This window comes from Python bivittatus, unplaced genomic scaffold, assembly GCF_059951505.1.
Source record: "Python bivittatus isolate LINGU-HERP-01145 unplaced genomic scaffold, Pbiv_v1 ctg000430_np1212, whole genome shotgun sequence".
Lineage (NCBI taxonomy): Eukaryota > Metazoa > Chordata > Lepidosauria > Squamata > Pythonidae > Python > Python bivittatus.
The window spans coordinates 477,969-499,779 of NW_028277071.1; the positions used below are offsets into that span (position 1 = coordinate 477,969).

Here is a 21,811-nt window from a genome sequence, read left to right on the forward strand (position 1 = left end):
ATAGACTTTTCTTAATATTGAATAGGAAAGCAATTCCAAAAACATATCCTTCAACCATTTCTCACTCTACCAGTTATTTGACAGGACACAAGTGTAGCATTTCTATGGGGGAAAAGCCTTACAGTATTTTAAGTCTACAATAATGGCCAGTGAATATTGAGTAGCCTTTCACCTATATAACTGTGATAAGTAGCAATTTCTACTCATCATGGCTTTCAAATTGATAACGTTCCAAAGATCTGAAGAAAAGGCGATCCAATCATTGTTTTCAATGTTGCTACATTCACACAACGTAGCTGGGTGGCTCAGCAGCTACTCTGGGTTTAAGACTTATCCTGCTGCACCAGCAGAAAAGGATCAGTCTCAGTTGAAAAAGAATAATTCTTGATACCTTCCTTGAACAGGCTGACACTTCCAGCCACTATTTTTGGTACTTTTGAACAAGGGAAAAATATGGAAAAAAATATAAGAAAAAGAATCTGTGTGGCCAGATTGGAAATGTCTGTACTATAGATTGATCGGTTGATTCTGTGCCATCAAGCCATTTTCAACTCCAAGCAACCACATAGATAGATTTTGTCCATGATGGTCTGTCCCTAACCTAGTCCCTCAACTCTTCCAATTGAGCCCATCCACCTTGCTTCTGGTCGTCCTCTTCTTCTCTTTCCTTCCACCTTTCCCAGCGTTAGATCCTTCTCCAGGTCTTCACATAATATGTCGCTCCTTTGTTTCCCTTCTTCCCTATGGATCTCCTTTCTCGTGTCTGCAAGGGGATTCAAAGTAACGGAGATAATGTACCTAGAGTGACCCCAATATTTGCAGACCCACTCTATGACAATACCTTCATGCTGGTTAACCCCTCCCTAGCATCTTGCCATGAGGAGAAAGAGCGGAGATGAATTCAACACAACGCTAATCCAGAGTAATTTCGGACTAATGAAATCTCCAACAAAGTATGCATAATCCAGATATATTGGTCATGCATGTACAACCCACGTGGTTATAAACTATGTTTAAAAGAAACCTGATTCAGAAGTAAGTTGTCATATTAGAAATCCTTTACTTAAGGATTAACACACATTAATTAATTAATTAATTAATTAATTAATGATTTACACACATTAGATATCCTCTATTTAATCTACCAATCTGGAACTCTGCAACAGTTACTTGGTTTCACAGAGCAATATTAAGGCTCGATACTCTTGACTCAAACATTAAAACATTTGTAAAATGCTGACCATTTGCAGTTTACATTAAAACTATTCATGCCATTTTCATGAACCCTGTGCTATGTCATCATCTTCTTTCTGCCAGTGAAACTGTCTTGTAGTTTATTAGACTAGGTTGAATATGTTACGAATCAGAAAGAAGGCAAAAACATCTATCAAAGTTTTACCCCCTAATTCAAATTCTGGGAAACATAATCTTCACCATCCAGAATGCCTTTGAGAAGATTCTTGGTTTAATAACGTAACCTGGGCAGTTTTGCTGCATCTGTACATACCTTCCATGTTTTTTCACAGCAGTGAACGTAGAAGTAAGCTCTTATAAGCAGTGGGGCTAGTTACTGTTTTGAAGCATATGGTGCAAGAGGTGTTAGATATTTCCCTGTGAAGATACCCCAAGGAATTCTCAAGGAAAAAAGAAATGTACTGTGAATTGCAGGAAATGTCTATCACGCATTCTCTCTCCGCTTCCTCTACTGATGTAGAATCCAAACACTGAGAACATCGTGGTGCACATTTTCCCCATGTATTGTGCTTCATATTGGCCTCAATCATGCAATACACCACCCTTTGTTTGCAATACACCTAGTTTTGTGGTTTTCTTTTGTGTGAACTCAACCTGTGTGATTTGTACACCATGTTTTATTTTTGGAGTATTTTGGGTGAGGTTAGAGAATTACAATTTTCCAACCTTCTATTTGAATTCATTGCCCAGGTGGAAATTTCAATTCTGTTAAAAAGAGGATATATTGCAACACTTTCCTTGGACACACCAAGCCTATTTGATTTCTACCATTTTAGATGAGTTTTGCACATGTAAACTTCCTCTCCTCCTCTTCCTCCTCCTCCTCCTCCTCCTCCTCCCCCCTCATTCTACCACCTTTCCTTTCCTTTCCTTTCCTTTCCTTTCCTTTCCTTTCCTTTCCTTTCCTTTCCTTTCCTTTCCTTTCCTTTCCTTTCCTTTCCTTTCCTTTCCTTTCCTTTCCTTTCCTTTCCTTTCCTTCTTTTGTTTCTTGGTTGGTTTTTCTTGTTTGTTTTTTGGAAGAGCTATCTGAAAAACAAATAGTGTGAAACTTTGGCTACCATGAACTCATTTCAAAATTAGTGATAGATTTTAAAAAAAATCTTTTAACTTTAGTTATTGATATGTAACAGAAATGGTAATCCATTAAAATAATATTAGTAGCTTATAATAGAGTGAGAATGGTAGAGTGTTCAGTCAAAAGGTATGTGAGGAGACACAAGGAAAGGGGAATCTGCAGCCACTTGATGGGGTGAATTCTTTTTTCAATTATTAATTTTCACTGAAGAATATAAAACACAAATAAATAAAAAGCAAAACAAATGTAAGAAAAAAGAGTAAAGAACAGTAGTGAAAAAATAAAGGAAAGGAAAAGAAAGAAAGAGAAAAAAGTATAAACAAGTGGCTTCTGATCTTCTTTACAACAGTTACAAATAAATTTATTCTCTCTCCTCCCTCTGGTGTGAAATTCTTATTCAATAGATTTGCTTCCTTCCAAAGTTGTAGATGGACAATCAACAAGAAAGCACAATGACTGGGAAAACTGTTAAATTGATATTACAGAAAGCAACAAGAGTGTCCATCTATTAGACAGATGAGGAAAGAGTTGTTAGACAGTCTGAATGCCAAAATATGGGATACATATATATGAAATAAATTAATAACTATTCCATATAAAAATGCAGACAAATTGCCATATCTAAAATGCAGATCCATATACTATGGACACACAAAATATTTTCAATCAATTTGGACAACTCTAGGCAGAAAGATGAAAGCCACTAAACGCAGATGGATGCAAATCGCGCTATTCTTCTCAATATGGAAATGAGTTCCTCAGACAGTCCTTGAAGACCTCCTTGACGTTCTCATTTCTCAGAGTATAAATAAAAGGATTCAATAATGGGGTAATAACAGCGGTGAGAACTGCCACTGCTTTTTGGACATCTCGTGAACGTCCTTTGCTGGGTATTGAGTACATGAAGATTGAGCTGCCATAGAAGATGCTAGCTACTGTAACGTGAGAAGCACGGGTGGAAAAGGTTTTCTTTCGACCTTTGGTGGAGTCCATCCGTAGGATGGTGGAAATAATGTAGAGATATGAGAACCCATTGACAGATAAGGAGCTGAGCATCAACAGTGAGGAGAGAAATGTCTCAAAGTCCAAGAGGAAATGCACATTCTTGCTGCAGGAAAGCTTTATAATTAGGGCGTAATCACAGAAAAAATGGTCAATGAGATTAGAGCCACAGAAGGAGAGATGGAAAAGGAAGGACATCGAAACAAAGAGGAGAAGGAATGCCCCAATCCAGCAGCCTAGCACCAAGAAGACGCAGAGATGTTTGCTCATGATGGTGGTGTAGCGCAGTGGGTAGCAGATAGCAACATAGCGATCAAACGCCATCACGGCAATCAGACTGCTCTCACAGGTACCAAAGGAGAAGTAGAAATAGCATTGGGCCATACATCCCCAAAAGGAAATCGCTTTGTCCAAAGAAATCAGGCTTACTAGCATCTTTGGGCTGATTGTCAGGACGAAGAAGGTCTCCACAAGAGAGAAGTTGCAGAGGAAGAAGTACATAGGGGTTTGGAGACGCTGATCAAGGCATACCAGTGCAATGATGGTGAGGTTCCCAGTTAGCGTGAGCAGAAAAACAATCAGGAGCACCCCAAAAAGGAAACATTCCAAGGGCTTAGAAAGTTGGAAACCAACTAAGATGAACTCCGTCACCTCCTCTGTTATGTTGGGAGAACTCAGTTCCATGGCCAACGTGAGTTTGAAGGGTCTTGTAGCATCAATTCCTGTAATTTCAATATCATCCCCATGGAAAGTTCAGAACAAATTGTCAGAAGTCAAGATGGTTTCAGCATATAAGCTTGTAACTGACCCCCTTTAGAACATGAAGGAGATCAATTTCTGTGCAATTTTTAGCCCATGTCTTGACATGCTTTTCTATATGATGGAACACCGCCCGGAGTTGCTAGCTGGTGAGGTTGGTAGCTATGTAAATTGTATAAATAAATAAATAAATAAATAAATAAATAAATAAATAAATAAATATGATGACAGTTTCAAGTAAATTATATTGTTTTAAAACACAGTCCAAAAATGGATAGCCGATGTATCATTTTTTCCCCGTACTTTCCCCCAAAGAACTGTTTTCTTAGGAAATCTACATAGCCATTATATATATATTTCTTTTCTTAGGTAATTGTCCTTATTTTTCAGCACAAGAGATTCTGATCATGGGTTTCAGATTCAACTTCCCCAAATATATGCTGATTTTAAACACTGCTTCAAAGGTACACTGTTTTTTCATTGTCTACTTAGCTGATAGTGTTGACCTCAGTAGACTTCATTCATTTTTACTGTTGATGTTCTCATTTTCAGCCACCTGCATTTTGATGATCTTCTCAGTGAAAAGTCAAGAATAGAGAGAAAAATTAAATGTACTTTCTGTTTGGTTCCTGCCTGGTTGGCTTGGCATCCCCTGATCTTATCGGCTGGATATCCTGCCTTTATCCCCTTTACAGAATGAAATCTGAGGCTTGGTGTATATTGATATATCCAAGGATCAAGTTGGCTGAATGTCAACTTTAATTGCATCCTTTAGGAATAATTGTCCATCAAGTAGGAGACCTTCTTATGATTGGGCGCCCTCTGCTGGCTTCTGCTAGAAAGGCAGTCTGGAGTGTTACATATTGTAAAAACATGCCTTCACTGGGCCAGCAAGCGTGAGCACCTGGCTGACCATGTCTGGGGTGTGAAATGAAGTGGGGTCACACCTGGTAAGTTGTTGGGGACAACCAGGGAATCCCCAAGGGCAAAGTCAAAAATGCATTCTGGAAAAAGCAGTGGTGTGCCAGTTCTGGAATGGTGCTGAGATACTACAGGGACATCTGATCACAAGAACTTCTCCCAACCATGCAGAATCATTCCCAAAAGATGCTGTTAAAGCCAGTTCAGCCTACCTCATCTTCGGATATCTCAGTATAAACCAAGCAGAGCTCAGCCTTCATTTTGTAAGCAGGATGGAGGCAGGATATCCAACCAATGCAGTCAACAGAGGCAAGAGAAATCTACAAGCCAAGGTGAGGCATGGGGAGCCTGTCTCATTTTCTCCACGTTCTTGATATTTCACTGAGAAGATCATGAAAATGCAGCCGGCTCAAGTTGGTGGCACAAACAGCATCAATGAATGAAGGCAACCGCCATCGACTCTTTCAGGTAGATAAAAACCGAAGCAGTGCGTAAAATGAGCATTAGGTTTGGGAAGTGGAATTTGGAAAAGAAGATGGGGAACAGGTCAAAAGATAAAGATAATTACCGAGGGAAAAAAAAATGTCCAAGTTACTAGATATTCTAAGAAAATGCTTGTTTGGGAGAAATATGGAAAAAAGTGATAGATCACGTATTTTTGGAGTGATTTTTAAAACCATAAAATAATTTATTTCTGGTCATCTTTATTTAAGAAGCCATTGTTCAGCAGGCAAAATGTTGCCACCCTTGTGGTTATTTAATAAACAAGAGTTGAACAAACAATATCATAGTAGGATGTGTGAGCCCCATCACTGGATGAATGAACTTGTTTAACATAGAATCCAGACATAATACCACATTATTTCTAGGCAATATGGTTGGAACTCAACTGACCTTCAAAGAACTCTCCCCACAAACATTCTTCTTATATCAGGAATTAGGACTTTGTGACTTTGCAACAAACCAAACTTCTGGTTTCCTACTCTGGAATAAATAGAAACAGTGCTCTGGATCTGTTTCTCTCAGATCTGTTCCGGAAATATGGTTCCATATATTAACATTGTGAGAAGATCTTCTTTGGGCCTCAATGCCTGTCTGGCCATCTGAAGTTCTGAATGCATCGTGAGTATCTACAACCAACACACATTTTTGCTAATCATATTCTATTGCACTTTGCATTTTTTTAAATACAGGAGATCATTTATTTAATACAGGATCATGTAAAATACATTTTTAATACAATAAATTTTAATGTTTTTTTATTATTATTACCCGAGACCAGTTTGAACATAACATAGTGACAACTCCTTTGCAGTCTAATATTATGGCTGTCTTTCTCGCAGCAATAATCTACTCAGTGAGTGGAACAATTCAATTTCAGTGCTGTCCAGGCAGGCCTGGCTACAGGCCAGCAAGCGGATAGGTATTTTTCCCCTCCTTCTCTTCTAAGGAGATTTATTCCATTGCAAGCAATAGGAAGACATTGATACAGATCAGATTTCTGCTTTGGGAGTGTGGTGGAAGTTGAAAAGTCTCTTGCATCCAAATCTTATGTTTTTGACCCTTCCCAAATTCAAAATATGCCCCATTTTTTAACTTGGCCGTCCTAAAATTTCCAGTACTGAAACGAGTCAATAACGAAAATGTACAAGATCAATTATCCCACTTTTCTCTCATTGACAAAAATAAATAAATAAATAAATAAACAAACAAACAAACAAACAAACAAACAAATAAATGAATAAGGATATAGTGCCATGAAAGTCTTTGCATAGTCATTTTAGTAAAACACACCAATGACCAGACTTCATTAAAGCTTTAGACCAGACCCACTGACATTAATGGATGTGAGTCATTCCTTCCGTCCCCTTGATTTGACTTCCTCAATTCTGAGTCTTAGAGCTGGAACCAGCTTTATGAAGGTTTTTACAGATAGTGTATTTCTGGATATTGTGACGACCTCCGTATGCAATCCAAAATCTTTCAGCTTCCATTGAAGTCCATGTGAATTCAGTTGCACTTAATGTTTGTAACTAGATATAAATATCTAGTTTATATTTAATTAAATTTAAATTAATAATATGAATTAATAATATAAATATAATTAATTATATTTAATTATATTCTGATTCTGTTATAGAATCAGAATCAAAAGGGTTCTACCATGCTGGATGTGGTACCAGAAGCAGAACAGATGCTTCATACCACCTCTGGATATTCCAAAACTTCTCTGCACACCCAGGAAGGAAGGAAGGGCTGGGAAAACTAATCTCTCACAGCAAAGTGCTTCCCGTTGATGTCAGACAAAGTCTATTTTTACTTCCTTATTTCTTACATTGTTGCTCAGTTGCCATTCATAGAGAAGGTGGCAATGTCATTAGGACATTTTGAATGCCAAAATATGGGATACATATATATGAAAAAAATTAATTCCTATTCCATATAAAAATGCAGATAAATTGCCGTACCTAAAATGCAAATCCATTTGCATATATACTATGGACACACAAAATACTTTTCAATCAAGTTGGGCAACCCTAGGCACAAAGATGAAAATCGCTAAATGCAGATGAATTCAAATCATGCTATTCTTCTCAATGTGGAAATGAGTTCCTCAGACAGTCCTTGAAGACCTCCTTGACTTTCTCATTTCTCAGAGTATAAATAAAAGGATTCAGTAAAGGGGTAATAATGCCAGTGACAACTGCAATTGCTTTTTGGACACCTCGTGAACGTCCTTTGCTGGGTATCGAGTACATGAAGATTGAGCTGCCATAGAAAATGCTAGCTACTATAATGTGAGAAGCACAGGTGGAAAAGGTTTTCTTTTGACCTTTGGTGGAGTGCATCCGTAGGATGGTGGAAATAATGTAGAGATATGAGAACCCATTGACAGATAAGGAGGTGAACATTACCACTGAGGAGAGAAATGTCTCAAAGTCCAAGAGGAAATGCACATTCTTGCTGCAGGAAAGCTTTATAATTAGGGCATAATCACAGAAAAAATGGTCAATGAGATTAGAGCCACAGAAGGAGAGATGGAAAAGGAAGGACATCGGAACAAAGAGGAGAAGGAATGCCCCAATCCAGCAGCCTAGCACCAAGAAGACGCAGAGATGTTTGCTCATGATGATGGTGTAGCGCAGTGGGTAGCAGATAGCAACATAGCGATCAAACGCCATCACGGCAATCAGACTGCTCTCACAGGTACCAAAGGAGAAGTAGAAGTAGCATTGGGCCATACATCCCCAAAAGGAAATTGCTTTGTCCAAAGAAATCAGGCTTACTAGCATCTTTGGGCTGATTGTCAGGACGAAGAAGGTCTCCACAAGAGAGAAGTTGCAGAGGAAGAAGTACATAGGGGTTTGGAGACGCTGATCAGGGCATACCAGTGCAATGATGGTGAGGTTCCCAGTTAGCGTGAGCAGAAAAACAATCAGGAGCACCCCAAAAAGGAAACATTCCAAGGGCTTAGAAAGTTGGAAACCAACTAAGATGAACTCCGTCACCTCCTCTGTGATGTTGGGAGAACTCAGTTCCATGGTCAACGTGAGTTTGAATGGTCTTGTCAGACATCAGGATGGTATCAGCATATAAGCTTATTACTGGCCACCTTTAGAACATGAAGGACATCAATTTCTCTGCAGTTTTTAGCCCAGGTCTTGACATGCTTTCCCATATGATGCAACGCTGTCCAGGGTCGCTTGCTGGTGAGGTGGGCAGCTACATAAATTGTTTCAATAAATAAATATTTTTGTTTTCATTGGTTTTATCTCTTTTAATGTAGCTATTGATTGTTTTAGCCTTGTTGAGCTCCCCCCATACACACTTGCTGGTGGGATGGGTGGCTAAATAAATTGCATAAGTTGCATGAATAAAATAAATAAATAAATAAATAACTGTGATCACAATTCCCAGTAAATTATGTTGTTTTAAAAAACAATCCAAAAATGCATAGCTGATGTATCATTTCCCCCCCCCCATGTTTTCCCCCACATCCATAGGAAATCTACATAACCTGTAGATTTGTTCTTTTCGGAGGTATATTCTGACACAACAGATTCATATCATCGTTTAAAATTCAACTTCCCAAGATATACGCTGTTTTTACACGCTGCTTGAAAGGTACAGTTTTTTTAGTTATTTACCTAGCTGAAAGTGTTGATGGCAGTAGACTTCATTCATTTTTCCTTTTTATGTCCTCATTTTCAGCCACCTGCATTTTGATGATCTCAGTGAAAAGTCAAGAATAGAGTGAAAAATTAAATGTACTTTCTGTTTGGTTCCTGCCTGGTTGGCTTGGCATCCCCTGATCTTATCGGCTGGATATCCTGCCTTTATCCTTTTTACAGAATGAAAGCTGAGGCTTGGTTTGGATTGATATATCCAAGAATCGAGATGGCTGAATGTCATTTTAATTGCATCCTTTAGGAATAATCGTCCATCATGTAGGAAACCTTCTTATGATTGAGTGTCCTCTACAGGCTTCTGCTAGAAAGGCAGTCTGCAGTGTTACACATTTTAGAAACAAGCCTTTGGTAGACCAGCAAGTGTGAGCACACCTAGGTGACCTTGTTTGGGATGTGAAGTGAAGTAGGTTCAGACCTGGTAAGTTGTTGAGGAATAACCAGGGAATCCCCAAGGGTGGAGTCAAAAATACATTCTGGAAAAGTAGCGGTCTGTCACTTCTGGAATAGTGCGGAGACCCTGCAAGAAGTCAGCAGAGGGCATCTGAGCACAAGCATGCACTCCAACCTTCTGGTTTTTTACTCTAGAATAAGTAGAAACAGTGCTTTGGATATTTCAGTGTTAGATGTTTTCTGGCAATGTGGTTGCATATATTAACCCGAGAAGGTCTACTTTAGGCCAAAATGACTGTTTGGCCATCTGAAGTTCAGAATGCAACTTAAATGTATTCCACCACATGCTAAAACATGAAACTGAACAAAAAGCAGCTTATTGTATTCTTAGTCCTGGCTGCTAAATCAATAATGGCTCAGAAATGGGATGTTTTAGATAACCTATTATTAAACACTTTGCCAAGTTATGGTCTACTGCATTATTAAAGTGATGGTGATAATCATGATCATGATCATGATGATAGGTAATGATTGATTATTGAGATATATAGTTCTGACCTGTTATCTTCTATTTTTTCTTTCTTACTTATATAATATTAACATGGATTTTTAAAATGTATTAATTATTTATTTATTGAGGAAGTGTATATGGCCAGTATCCCAGTATTGATGTTCTGTTCATATTCTAGATATGTATATTTGAATTTCAGGAGATTAAAATGTTTGCTTTAGAGAGAAGATGAAAACAGTAACTCCAAAATGCTTCTCTGGTTTGCATCTTAAACCAACATGGAGAAAGAGAAGATCCTGAACCCCTTGTATACAAACTGATCTCATCGGCTCCCTATTCTTTCCGGACACTCTATTTATCAGGAATTATTTGGTTTAGGACTAGGATCCCTGACTTCTACATCAGATCTCGGAAGGCCATAACTGGGCTTTTGGGTCAAAGAAGAGTGTCCATGGAAATTCCTCCCTACAGAAATATGCCTGGCTCTATCTTCCTTCTCTTTACCACATCAGGTGAAATAATTTCTTCCCTTGGTGTCTTCTTATGTTACGATGGGTTTTAGCATTCTTGCTCAATTGACCCTCATTCATTTGTGTGTGTGTTTATGTTTTGTTGCTGTTATGGGGCTGAAATTATGCACTGCAAGCTAGGAAAAATTGCCTCTCAGGCCCAATGTCATTAAAGTTTCAAGCCATCAAGATTAATACATTAATTTATAGATTTTAGTCCCTCGGAAACCTATTAAGGCAGTGATACATCTCCAAGGAAATATCTCAAATTAGATTTTTTTAAATGTTCTGTTTATCTGATTGTGAAGAAAAGGTTTTGTAGCCTCGGAATTAATCAACTGCTAAGGGTTTGAAGTTCGTGTTATAGAGAAATAATTATCCTTTGTGTAGGCACAGCCAACAGAATGCCAGTCTAAACAGTAGTGAATTGGAAGTTCACACACGAGATCTTTCTGCTGAAAGTTTAGGATGTGGAGTGAAAATAGGATCTACCTACTTCCATTCTTCCGCACTAGATTGTAAAAGCTCTCCAGAAACAGATCTTACAATATTTGATGGAATTTATACTGTAGTGCATATTACTGCACTCTTAAGAAGGTACTTCTTCCTCTGCAGAAACTGTTTGGAGACCTTCTTTGTCCTTGTAGTCATTCCCAAGATGCTGGCGACCCTGGTTTCCTTGAACAAAACTATCCCTTTCTTTCAGTGCTGTTCTTATTCCTTCCTTGGTACCTATGAAATCGTCCTGATTGCCCTGATGGCCTTTGCTGTTTGTCACCCACTGGGCTATGCCATGATCCTGAACTGCTGTGTTTGTATGAGTTTGAGGTTGGGCTGCTGGACTGGTGCTTTCATTAGCACTTTGGGGCCAATTTTTCTCTTGTGCCAACTGTCCTTCTAGGCCTCTAAGAAATAATTTATCATTTCTTCTCTGACTAGGCTCCAATGGTAAAGTTTTCCTGCAATGATGTAGACACTTTCCTGGTTCTGGAAGCCTGAGTCTCTCATCTCACAATTGCTTCCTATGGCAGCACCATCTTCATGTACTCTTTGCCTAGTGAGGGTTGGTCTTGGGATGTCCAGAAAGCAGTGGCAGTTCTTACTGCTGTGGTTACCCCATTACTGAATCCTTTTATTACACTCTAAGGAATGAGAAGGTCAGGGAGGCTTTCCAAGACTACTTGTGGAAGGAGAAATGTATCTCGTGAGAAGGAAACCATTGGAAACAGTTAGCCAACCTTTGTTGATCTGACTATTCTCAGCCAAATCTAAATAGTCGATATGTGGATGAGAGAACCATCACCTTCTCCTCTAGCTTAGAGTAGGAACTCTAAAATAGATCCCAGAAAATCCCAGTGAAAGAATAATTTTGTACTCTTGCAAAGGAACGAGAGATGGACCTCTCTTGTTCTAACTTTTCACCTTCTTGGCTTTTCCTCATATTTTGCAATTCTGTCACTGTAACTCATTACATGGGAATGCACCCTACCGAACTCTTTCAACTTACTTCTGAATTAAGTTTCTTTTGATCAGAGTTTATAAGCATACAGGTTGTATCTGCACAACCAACATATCTAGGCGATGAGTAAGAATACTTTATCAGAGATTTAATTAGTCCAAAGCAGCCCTCAGTTAATTATGCATTGAACCTATCTTCCCTGATCACCAAATGAGCTGGCTTTAAAAGAGGACTTGAGGATACATAGTGGATAAGGTGATCGGGGATTGAAAGGTCTGATTGCTCTCAAAGGCAGAATTCCTGAAATACTGGTTGCTGGTGAAGAATAATAGAAGGAGACAATCACCCCCCTGTCCTGGTTGTGAGTTTACCAAGCACATCTGGTTACACACTGTGTGTCCTAGCATGCACGATTCAATGAGTCTTCACCAAATGCAGCCTCAAAGTTCTTATCTTCTGAAGCAGAACATACAGCCATTGACCTGATTGTTGAAGTGGGCTTTTGTCTGCTGACTCTTCCTTCCATCTTCACATATATCATAAACTGGCCCCATTTGTGCCAAATTTAATACAGTATAATATGGCCCTTTCTTTTTATTTACTTGTGGTGTCAGTTGCAATGAACATGGGGATTGTTCTTACCACTTTATCCTAAGCAAGAAGAACAGAATTGGAGCATGGTCACCAGAAATCACCAGGAAATGATCCTAAAAGATGAAGGTGAATATATGAAGGAATCCAAAGTGAAGGCATAAAGCACTAGAAAATGCCATCAATCCTGACTAGTTTGAATTCACTGACTCGTTCAAACCAACTTGTGTGATTTCTTGCTTTTTGACCATGCCATGTTATTTCCCAAGACCTACCTACAATTGTCCAATTTTTTTTTTTTTGACATATTGGAGAAAGATGGCGGGCTGGCCCTCCCTCCCTTCCATTAATTTGCTTGCTATGGTTTGCAACTCTCAGTACAAGACCATCTCTATATACTCCAGGTTGGATCAAAAGGCTAGTCAGAGAAGGAACCTGGAGCTGTTTTCCTCTTTAATTAGGATGGAAATTACAGCAGAAGGAACATATAGGGAACCATTACAGACATGGATATGTTGTTGTTGTTTTGACAACAATTAGATAAGAAGCAAACAGGACACTGTGAGAAGAAGATCTCTCTCCTTTCCACTCCAATCTGTTTTACTGTTCGCTTTGTCTAACAACTGCTTCCTCATCTGTCTAATAAATGTTGCTTTCTGTAATATCAGTTTAACAGTTTTCCCAGTCATTGTGCTTTCTTGTTGATTGTCCATCTACAACTTTGGAAGGAAGCAAATCCATTGAATAAGAATTTCACACCAGAGGGAGGAGAGAGAATAAATCTGTTTGTAACTGTTGTAAAGAAGATCAGAAACCACTTCCTTGCATCTTTTTCATTTCATTTCATTTCATTTCATTTCATTTCATTTCTTTTTTCTTTCTTTCTTTCTTTCTTTCTTTCTTTCTTTCTTTCTTTCTTTCTTTCTTTCTTTTTCCTTTCTTTATCTTTTCACTACTGTTCTTTACTGTTTTTTCTTAAATTTATATTGTTTTTATTATTGTATAAAATTATTCAATTAAAATTAATAATTAAAAAATTAATGTTATTTTAAAGGATTATCATTGTTATTACATATCAATAAATTTAAAAGATTTTTTTTTTAAATCCATCACTAATTTGAAATGAGTTGCTAGTAGCCAAAGTTTCACACTATTTGTTTTTCAGATAGATCCTCCAAAAAACAAACAAGAAAAACCAACCAAGAAACGAAAGAAAGAGAAAGAAAGAAAGAAAGAAAGAAAGAAAGAAAGAAAGAAAGAAAGAAAGGAAGGAAGGAAGGAAGGAAGGAAGGAAGGAAGGAAGGAAGGAAGGAAGGAAGGAAGGAAGGAAGGGAAGGGAAGGGAAGGGAAGGGAAGGGAAGGGAAGGGAAGGGAAGGGAAGGGAAGGGAAGGGAAGGGAAGGGAAGGGAAGGGAAGGGAAGGGAAGGGAAGGGAAGATGATAGAATGAGGGAGGAGGAGGGAGGAGGAGGAGGAGGGGAAGAAGGAGAAGGAGAAGGAGAAGGAGAAGGAGAAGGAGAAGGAGAAGGAGAAGGAGAAGGAGAAGGAGAAGGAGAAGTTGTTTACATGTGCAAAATTCATTTAAAATGGTAGACATCAAATAGGCTTGGTATGTCCAATTCTCTTGGACAGTTTCAATAAAATAGAACTTTCGACTTATCTTGGATGAAGATAGAATGTTGGAAAGTTATAATTGTCTAACCTCACACAAAATACTCCAAAATGAACCATGGTGTACAAATCACACAGGTAGAGTTCACACATGTTAACACAAAAGAAAAACACAAAACTAGGTGTATTGCAGACCAAGGGTGGTGTATTGCATGATTGAGGCCAATATGAAGCACAATACATGGGGAAAATGTGCACTGCGATGGTCTCAGTGTTTGGATTCTACATCAGTAGAGGAAGCGGAGAGAGAATGCGTGATAGACATTTCCTGCAATTCACAGTACATTTCTTTTTTCCTTGAGAATTCCTTGGGGTATCTTCACAGGGAAATATCTAACACCTCTTGCACCATATGCTTCAAAACAGTAACTAGCCCCACTGCTTATAAGAGCTTACTTCTACGTTCACTGCTGTGAAACGATATGGAAGGTATGTACAGATGCAGCAAAATTGCCCAGGTTATGTTATTAAGCCAAGAATCTTCTCAAAGGCATTCTGGATGGTGAAGATTATGTTTCCCAGAATTTGAATTAGGGGTTAAAACTTTGACAGATGTTTTTGCCTTCTTTCTGATTCGTAACCTATCCAACCTAGTCTAATAAACTACAAGACAGTTTCACTGGCAGAAAGAAGATGATGGCATAGCACAGGGTTCATGAAAATGGCATGAATATTTTTAATGTAAACTGCAAATGGTCAGCATTTTACAAATGTTTTAAAGTTTGAGTCAAGAGTATCGAGCCTTAATTCTGCTCTGTAAAACCAAGAAACTGTTGCAGAGTTCCAGATTGGTAGATTAAATAGAGGATATCTAATGTGTGTAAATCATTAATTAATTAATTAATTAATTAATTAATTAATTAATGTGTGTTAATCCTTAAGTAAAGGATTTCTAATATGACAAGTTACTTCTGAATCAAGTTTCTTTGGATCAGAGTTTGTAAGCACATGGGTTGTACTTGCATGACCAACATATCTGGATTATGCGTACTTTGTTGGCGATTTCATTAGTCTGAAATTACTCTGGATTAGTGTTGTGTTGAATTCATCTCCCCTCTTTGTCCTCATGGCAAAATGCTAGGAAGGGGTTAACCAGCATGAAGGTATTGTCATAGAGTCGCTCTGCAAATACTGGGGTCACTGTAGGTACATTATCTCCGTTACTTTGAATCTCCTTGCAGACACGAGAAAGGAGATCCATAGGGAAGAAAGGAAACAAAGGAGCGACATATTATGTGAAGACCCAGAGAAGGATCTAATTCTGGGAAGGGTGGAAGGAAAGAGAAGAAGAGGACGACCAGAAGCAAGGTGGATGGGCTCAGTTGGAAGAGTTGAGGGACTAGGTTAGGGACAGACCATCATGGACAAAATCTATCTGTGTGGTTGCTTGGAGTTGAAAATGGCTTGATGACACATAATCAACTGATCAATCTATAGTACAGACATTTCCAATCTGGCCACACACATTCTTTTTCTTATATTTTTTTCCATATTTTTCCCTTGTTCAAAAGTACCAAAAATAGTGGCTGGAAGTGTCAGCCTGTTCAAGGAAACTATCAAGAATTATTCCTTTTCAGCTGAGACTGATCCTTTTCTGCTGGTGCAGCAGGATAAGTCTTAAACCCAGAGTAGCTGCTGAGCCACCCAGCTACGTTGTGTGAATGTAGCAACATTGAAAACAATGATTGGATCGCCTTTTCTTCAGATCTTTGGAACGTTATCAATTTGAAAGCCATGATGAGTAGAAATTGCTACTTATCACAGTTATATAGGTGAAAGGCTACTCAATATTCACTGGCCATTATAGTAGACTTAAAATACTGTAAGGCTTTTCCCCCATAGAAATGCTACACTTGTGTCCTGTCAAGTAACTGGTAGAGTGAGAAGTGGTTGAAGGCTATGTTTTTGGAATTGCTTCCTGTTCAATATTAAGAGAAGTCTATGAATTTCTGTGAGAAAACTGAAATCTCTATGTGAATTTTCTTCAAACTGAAAGGAAATGTGGAGCCATCTCAGGTCAGGTCGAGTTAGCATTGAGAAAAATAAAATAATCAGTAACATTAACCATGCATGACTACATGTATGAATCATTTTGGACAGGGGAGAATATGGTGTGGCTTCTTAGCTTCTTTTACACTGGTGACTAAAAGTACTTTGGTCTGATTCAAACCACCTTGTCTTATTTATATCAGTGACCATCCGTTTGATTTCACTACAGTGAATCAAAGCTGGTGAAATGGCATTCAGATGAAATGTGTGACTGAAACAAAAATGAAGCCAAGGAATAATCTCTTATCTTTTCACTGTATTTTTAGGAATGAGCTAATGGCAAACAGCACCACAGTGAAGGAATTCATACTGTTGGGGTTGACTGACAACCATCAATTTGAAGTTATCCTTTTTCTCCTCCTGTTTGGGATTTATCTTTTGACATTAATTGGAAACATGCTGATTATTATTATCACATTGCTGAACGCCCAACTCCATAGCCCAATGTATTTCTTCCTCCGACACGTGGCATGGGTGGAGATTGGGTATACAAGTAACATCATTCCCAAAACATTGGCCAACATAGCCACTGGCAATAAGAGCATCTCTGTAGCTGGTTGCAAAATACAGAGTTTCCTTTGTTTTGTCTTTGGGGTCACTGAGTTCCTTCTACTGGCTGCAATGTCTGTTGACCGATACGTAGCAATCTGTAACCCTCTTCACTACTCAACCATCATGAATGGACGAACCTGTTCATTACTGGTATTTTCTTGCTGGGCTGGGGGTTTATGGCTAATTCTAGTTCCATCCATCGTTTCACTTCCGATACCATTTTGTGGTCCTAACATTATCAATCATTTCTATTGTGACTCTGGACCACTACTCAAACTAGCATGTGGTGATACCAGGCTCGTAGAACTGATTGATTTTGGGGTTGCCATACTCTCTCTGCTTGGGACCTTAAGTGTCAACATTGTGTCTTATGTCAAAATCATTTCCACAATTCTGCGCATCCCATCCACTACAGGGAGGAAGAAGACCTTCTCCACCTGTGCTTCTCACATGACTGTGGTCTCCCTCATTTACAGCAGTTGTATTTTCATGTACGTCAAGCCAAAAGGCACCAGCAAATTAGAGTTCAACAAAATAGTGGCTGTTTTGAATACTATCATAGCTCCTCTTTTGATCCCATTCATATACTGTTTGAGGAACAGAGAAGTAAAGGATGCTTTGAGGGCTGAACTGAAACAATGGATTGGGTTTTGGAAGAAATTGAGATGATTTACCATTGATATGACCCTGAACTAGATTTTCAGGTTTAGCTTCTTACAATACATTTTTAAGCTATAGCAAGTGCTGCCATCAGAAGTAATGATCACCAAGTCAGATGGTTTTAGAAGGAGTCTTGAGAATAATAGAGGATGGGTTAATCAGGGACTGAAACCTCTGGCTGCTATCAAAGGCAGAAGGCCTGAAATGCTGGTTGCCAGTGCGAAACAATAGAAGGAGACTATCACCCCCCTGTCCTGCTTGTGAGTTTACCAAACACATCTATTTGCACACTGTGTGACCTAGCATAGATGAGCCCTTCACCCAGCGCAGCCTCAGAGCTCTTCTCATCTGAAGAGGAAAATACAGCCACTATCTCCTGACTATTTCTTCTGCCTGAGTATGTTTCATAAACTGGCCTCGTGTGGGGGACATACACAACACAATTCCTTCAAAAACATATATATATTTATTAATGTTTATATGTATAAGAAGTAATACAGGACTAAAAAAAACTACAGACAAGAAGAGAGAGAAAGAAAGAGACACTCCCCCCCCCCAAACAAGTATATGCTTTAACAGTAATTTAACACTTTCTCTATTGCTACTAAAAAAAAAAAAACCTGTCCATCCCCATTCTCATCCCTAAACAATAATCAAATTATCAAAAAAAATTCAACAATCAATCTAAACAGCAAAAGCATTAAGAGGGGCAGTAATAATAAACTACATATTTTAAGCTTAAACCAATAAGTCTATTTTGTATTTTAGGTTCTACATTTTTTCTGAGAAGTGAAACCTAAAAGATCTCTCCCCTTAAACATACAAAAGACCTACAATAATCACATATGTACTTTAAACTAAACCAAATAAATCACTTTTACAGGTATAAATCATTGTCTTACAGTCCTGGTCAGAAAAAGAAAATTCAATATTAACAATCCAAAATCAAAACATGAACAATTTAACCTTGATCTGATAAATCCACTTTGAATGCCTTTCTCTTCTTTTTGAAAAGCTCCGTCTTCAGTCTCTTCTGCAAATAAAACCCCAAATAACAGTCTCTAACCATTCTCTTCCTACATATTTTCAGAAAAGGTTTCAGAGATTTGGGGTTTCCCTTCTGGCATTTCTTCTGACCTTGACAGCTCAGTCTTATCCTGGGTTATTCCCAGGGCAGATTTTCTTGCAATTAAATCCAAACTCTCTTACTGTATTTTCTTAAACATTTAAAACAGTCATTAAAAGAGCTTTTTCAAATCCATCTAGCCTCTTAATTGTCCCCAATCAACATTCTTAATACACTTTCACTGTTTCCAAACGTTAAAATATTTCTTTTTGATCTTTAAATTTACTTTGTTCTTCTTTCTCCCAGGATGGTTGGAAATTCTCCTGACGTACAGCAACTAGTCTTTCAGTAGGTTTTTAATTGCCACATAAATCACAAATAGGCAGTTTACGATATTAGTTAAAGGAGGAAGTAAAGGAAATCTAGTGTCCTTCTGAAGGCTCTGCACCACGGCTTGGGCTCAATGTCTCCCTTGACTCCCAGAGCGCTCCACCTTCTAGAGATTGCTAGATTGCAATCTATTCACAGTGAATCTCTGCAAGGAATACCTGTGGGTGATCCTGTCAATCTCTTTTATCTGGAGACAATTCTAAAGAGCGGGACCAAGGCCAGCTCCTCTAATTGCCATGGGTGTTGGCTCCACAAAGAACAGAGCCATGTTCAATTGGTTATTTCTTCCCCAGAAGCCATATGCAACACAATTCCATAAAGTGCTTTGTTTTTAATTAGTGAGAGTGTCAATTATAGGGAACAAGGGGATGGGTTTTGCAGTTTTATCCCAAGCAGAAGAACAGAAGTAGGAATGAGGCTCTGTGGCTATAGAAAATCAGTACGACATGATCCTCAGTGATGAACCTGAAGATAAGAACCTGAACCCTTCAAACAGTCACTCACGCCCTTGTTATCTCCCAGATAGACTACTGCAATGCGCTCTACATGGGGCTACCCTTGAAGAGTATCCGGAAGCTACAGCTGGTTCAGAATGCAGCCGTGCAGGGTATTTTTGGAGCCCCAAGAAAGGCCCATATAACACCGTTGCTCTGCGAGCTGCATTGGGTACCAGTTTGCTTCTGGGTCCAATTCAAGGTGTTGGTTATTGCCTTTAAAGCCCTACATGGCACAGGGCCAGGTTACCTAAGGGACCGCCTCTCCCCTATGACTTCAACCTGTCCCACATGATCACACAGAGAGGGCATGCTTCAGACCCCCTCAGTAAAAGAACTCTGATTAGCAGGGTCCAGAAGGTGGGCGTTCTCTGAGGTAGCCCCCGCTCTTTGGAACATTCTGCCCACGGAGGTACGAGTGGCCCCCTCACTCCTGGCCTTCCGCAGGGCCTTGAAGACCTGGTTCTGCCACTTGGCCTGGGGTGGGGTGGGGAGGGGCGGGAATACTTCAAGCAGGGGGATGGCTAGCCCCATAGTGGCCAGTTGTCCACAGCCTGATTTTCAATCTTCTTGGATCTTCCTTTTTTAATATTGTTTTTAATTCTGGATGTATTATGTGTTTTAGATATATTTATAGTTTTAATGCTTTTTGTAAGTCGCCCAGAGTCCCCTATTGTGGGGGAGATGGGCGGGGGAGAAATCCAACAAAATAAATAAATAAATAAATAAATAAATAAATAAATAAATAAATAGAGAATCTAAGGTGAAGGCATAAAACACGATATCCAGGGCTGGAAAATGTTACCAATGTGGAAATTCTGGCTGGGTTGAATTTGCTGGTCAGATTTCTTGCTTTTTAATCATAGCATCTCATGACTTCCCTCCCTTCCTTTACTTTGTTCACCATGGTTTGTGGTTTTCAGTTTTAGACCTCTTATGGTGTCCCAGTAAATGGGATAGCTTGAAAGACAAGGGAAGTTCTTGAAATGGCTGAGAATGCAAAGGGTTTGGGATCTCCGGTGCCTTCAGTTTCAATTAAGAAGCGTATCAGAGAAAATTGTGCAGTCATTTTCACCTTCTCTTTGAAGGAAATATTTGTACACATTTAGTTTCCATTCAGAAGTTCCAATGGCCAGACAGACATGTTGGCACAAACTGGTTCTCTGCAGTATCTTAATTTACAGGACTATGTAGCTGGAGCACCAAGAGACGAAGCTGGAGCACTAAATTTTCTGTTGTAATTGCTTCTTGCAAAGTAGGAAATCAGGAGGTCAGGAGGCAGAGTTCATAGACAAATCAGTTCCACCTAATCATAAATAGGGAAATAAGAATAACAATATTGGGAAAGGTCCTTTGCACTTGACCTCCAAACATAAATCAGTGGGAAGCACTAAGTGGTTAGTCTTCCCATCCCTTCCTTCCTTCCTGGGTCTGCAGAGAAGCGTTGGAATATGCATCTGTTCTGCTTCTGGTACCACATACAGCATGGTGGAACACTTCTGGTTATGATTCTAGAATAAGACTGCTGGCATTTACATCTACTTACAAGAGTTAAGAGCCACTGAATTCACAGGGACTTCAAGGCACGCTGACAGATTTTGGATTCCATACAAAGGTGGTCTTCCTATCCACCAATACAGTATCTGTAAAAAGCTTCACAAAGTTGGTTCCAGTTCTAATGCTGAGAGTTGAGGATTTCAAACCAAGAGGACAGAAGGAATGATTCATATCCATTGATGTCAGTGGGTCTGATCTAAAATCAAAACTTTAATTCTGAATTCTTGATAGAATTTACCTCTGCTGTAGGAGAGAAAGAGGAGAAACCTAGCTTTGGAAAGGGGAAGTTAAAACTGCGAACTGATTGGGAACAGGTGGCGGCACTTAACTTTGACTGCAAGCGGAGACATTGTATGTCCGCCGGCTTTCCTCAGGCACTGCAGAGAAAGGGAAGCGCAGCAGCTCGAAAGCACAGCAATCAACGCGCAACTGAGAACGCCCGGCTTCACATGCAACAGGGAAGCTCAACCTTACACCAAGCTGGGAGGATTAATTGATTAATTCCAAGGCAACAATACCATTCCATTACAACCAGATAAACAGAAGAATACTTAAAACATTTAAGTTGAGATACTTCCTTGGAAAAATATCAGTGCCTTAATAGGTTTCCCAGGGAGTAAAATTTATAAATAAATTTATTTATTCTGGTTGCACTTCCTGTGGAGTTGATTTCCTTTTCTGACCTAACTAAACGGTTTAACAGGGAAGGAGGA

At 39.0% G+C, this 21,811-nt stretch overlaps 3 protein-coding genes across 3 annotated transcripts; 1 reads left to right on the forward strand and 2 right to left on the reverse strand.

The window, feature by feature from the left end:
• Positions 1-3,067: 3,067 nt before the first annotated feature.
• LOC148215209 (olfactory receptor 6M1-like) lies at positions 3,068-4,015 on the reverse strand. The gene has a single exon (XM_088143895.1). It carries the CDS (start codon positions 4,013-4,015, stop codon positions 3,068-3,070), a length of 948 nt encoding a protein of 315 aa, XP_088000021.1.
• A 3,590-nt stretch (positions 4,016-7,605) lies between these two features.
• LOC148215210 (olfactory receptor 6M1-like) lies at positions 7,606-8,553 on the reverse strand. The gene has a single exon (XM_088143896.1). The coding sequence runs from the start codon at positions 8,551-8,553 to the stop codon at positions 7,606-7,608; it is 948 nt and encodes a 315-aa protein (XP_088000022.1).
• Positions 8,554-15,573: 7,020 nt separating this feature from the next.
• LOC148215211 (olfactory receptor 6C74-like) lies at positions 15,574-17,600 on the forward strand. Its single transcript, XM_088143897.1, has 2 exons — positions 15,574-15,638; positions 16,646-17,600. Exon 2 carries the CDS (start codon positions 16,656-16,658, stop codon positions 17,598-17,600), a length of 945 nt encoding a protein of 314 aa, XP_088000023.1. The 5' UTR covers positions 15,574-15,638; positions 16,646-16,655.
• Positions 17,601-21,811: the final 4,211 nt, after the last annotated feature.

What these genes read in the sequence shown, in the direction of transcription:
- LOC148215211 (XM_088143897.1), top strand. Translation starts at nt 16,656, where the DNA reads ATGGCAAACAGCACCACAGTGAAGGAATTCATACTGTTGGGGTTGACT.
- LOC148215209 (XM_088143895.1), bottom strand. Translation starts at nt 4,015, where the DNA reads ATGGAACTGAGTTCTCCCAACATAACAGAGGAGGTGACGGAGTTCATC.
- LOC148215210 (XM_088143896.1), bottom strand. Translation starts at nt 8,553, where the DNA reads ATGGAACTGAGTTCTCCCAACATCACAGAGGAGGTGACGGAGTTCATC.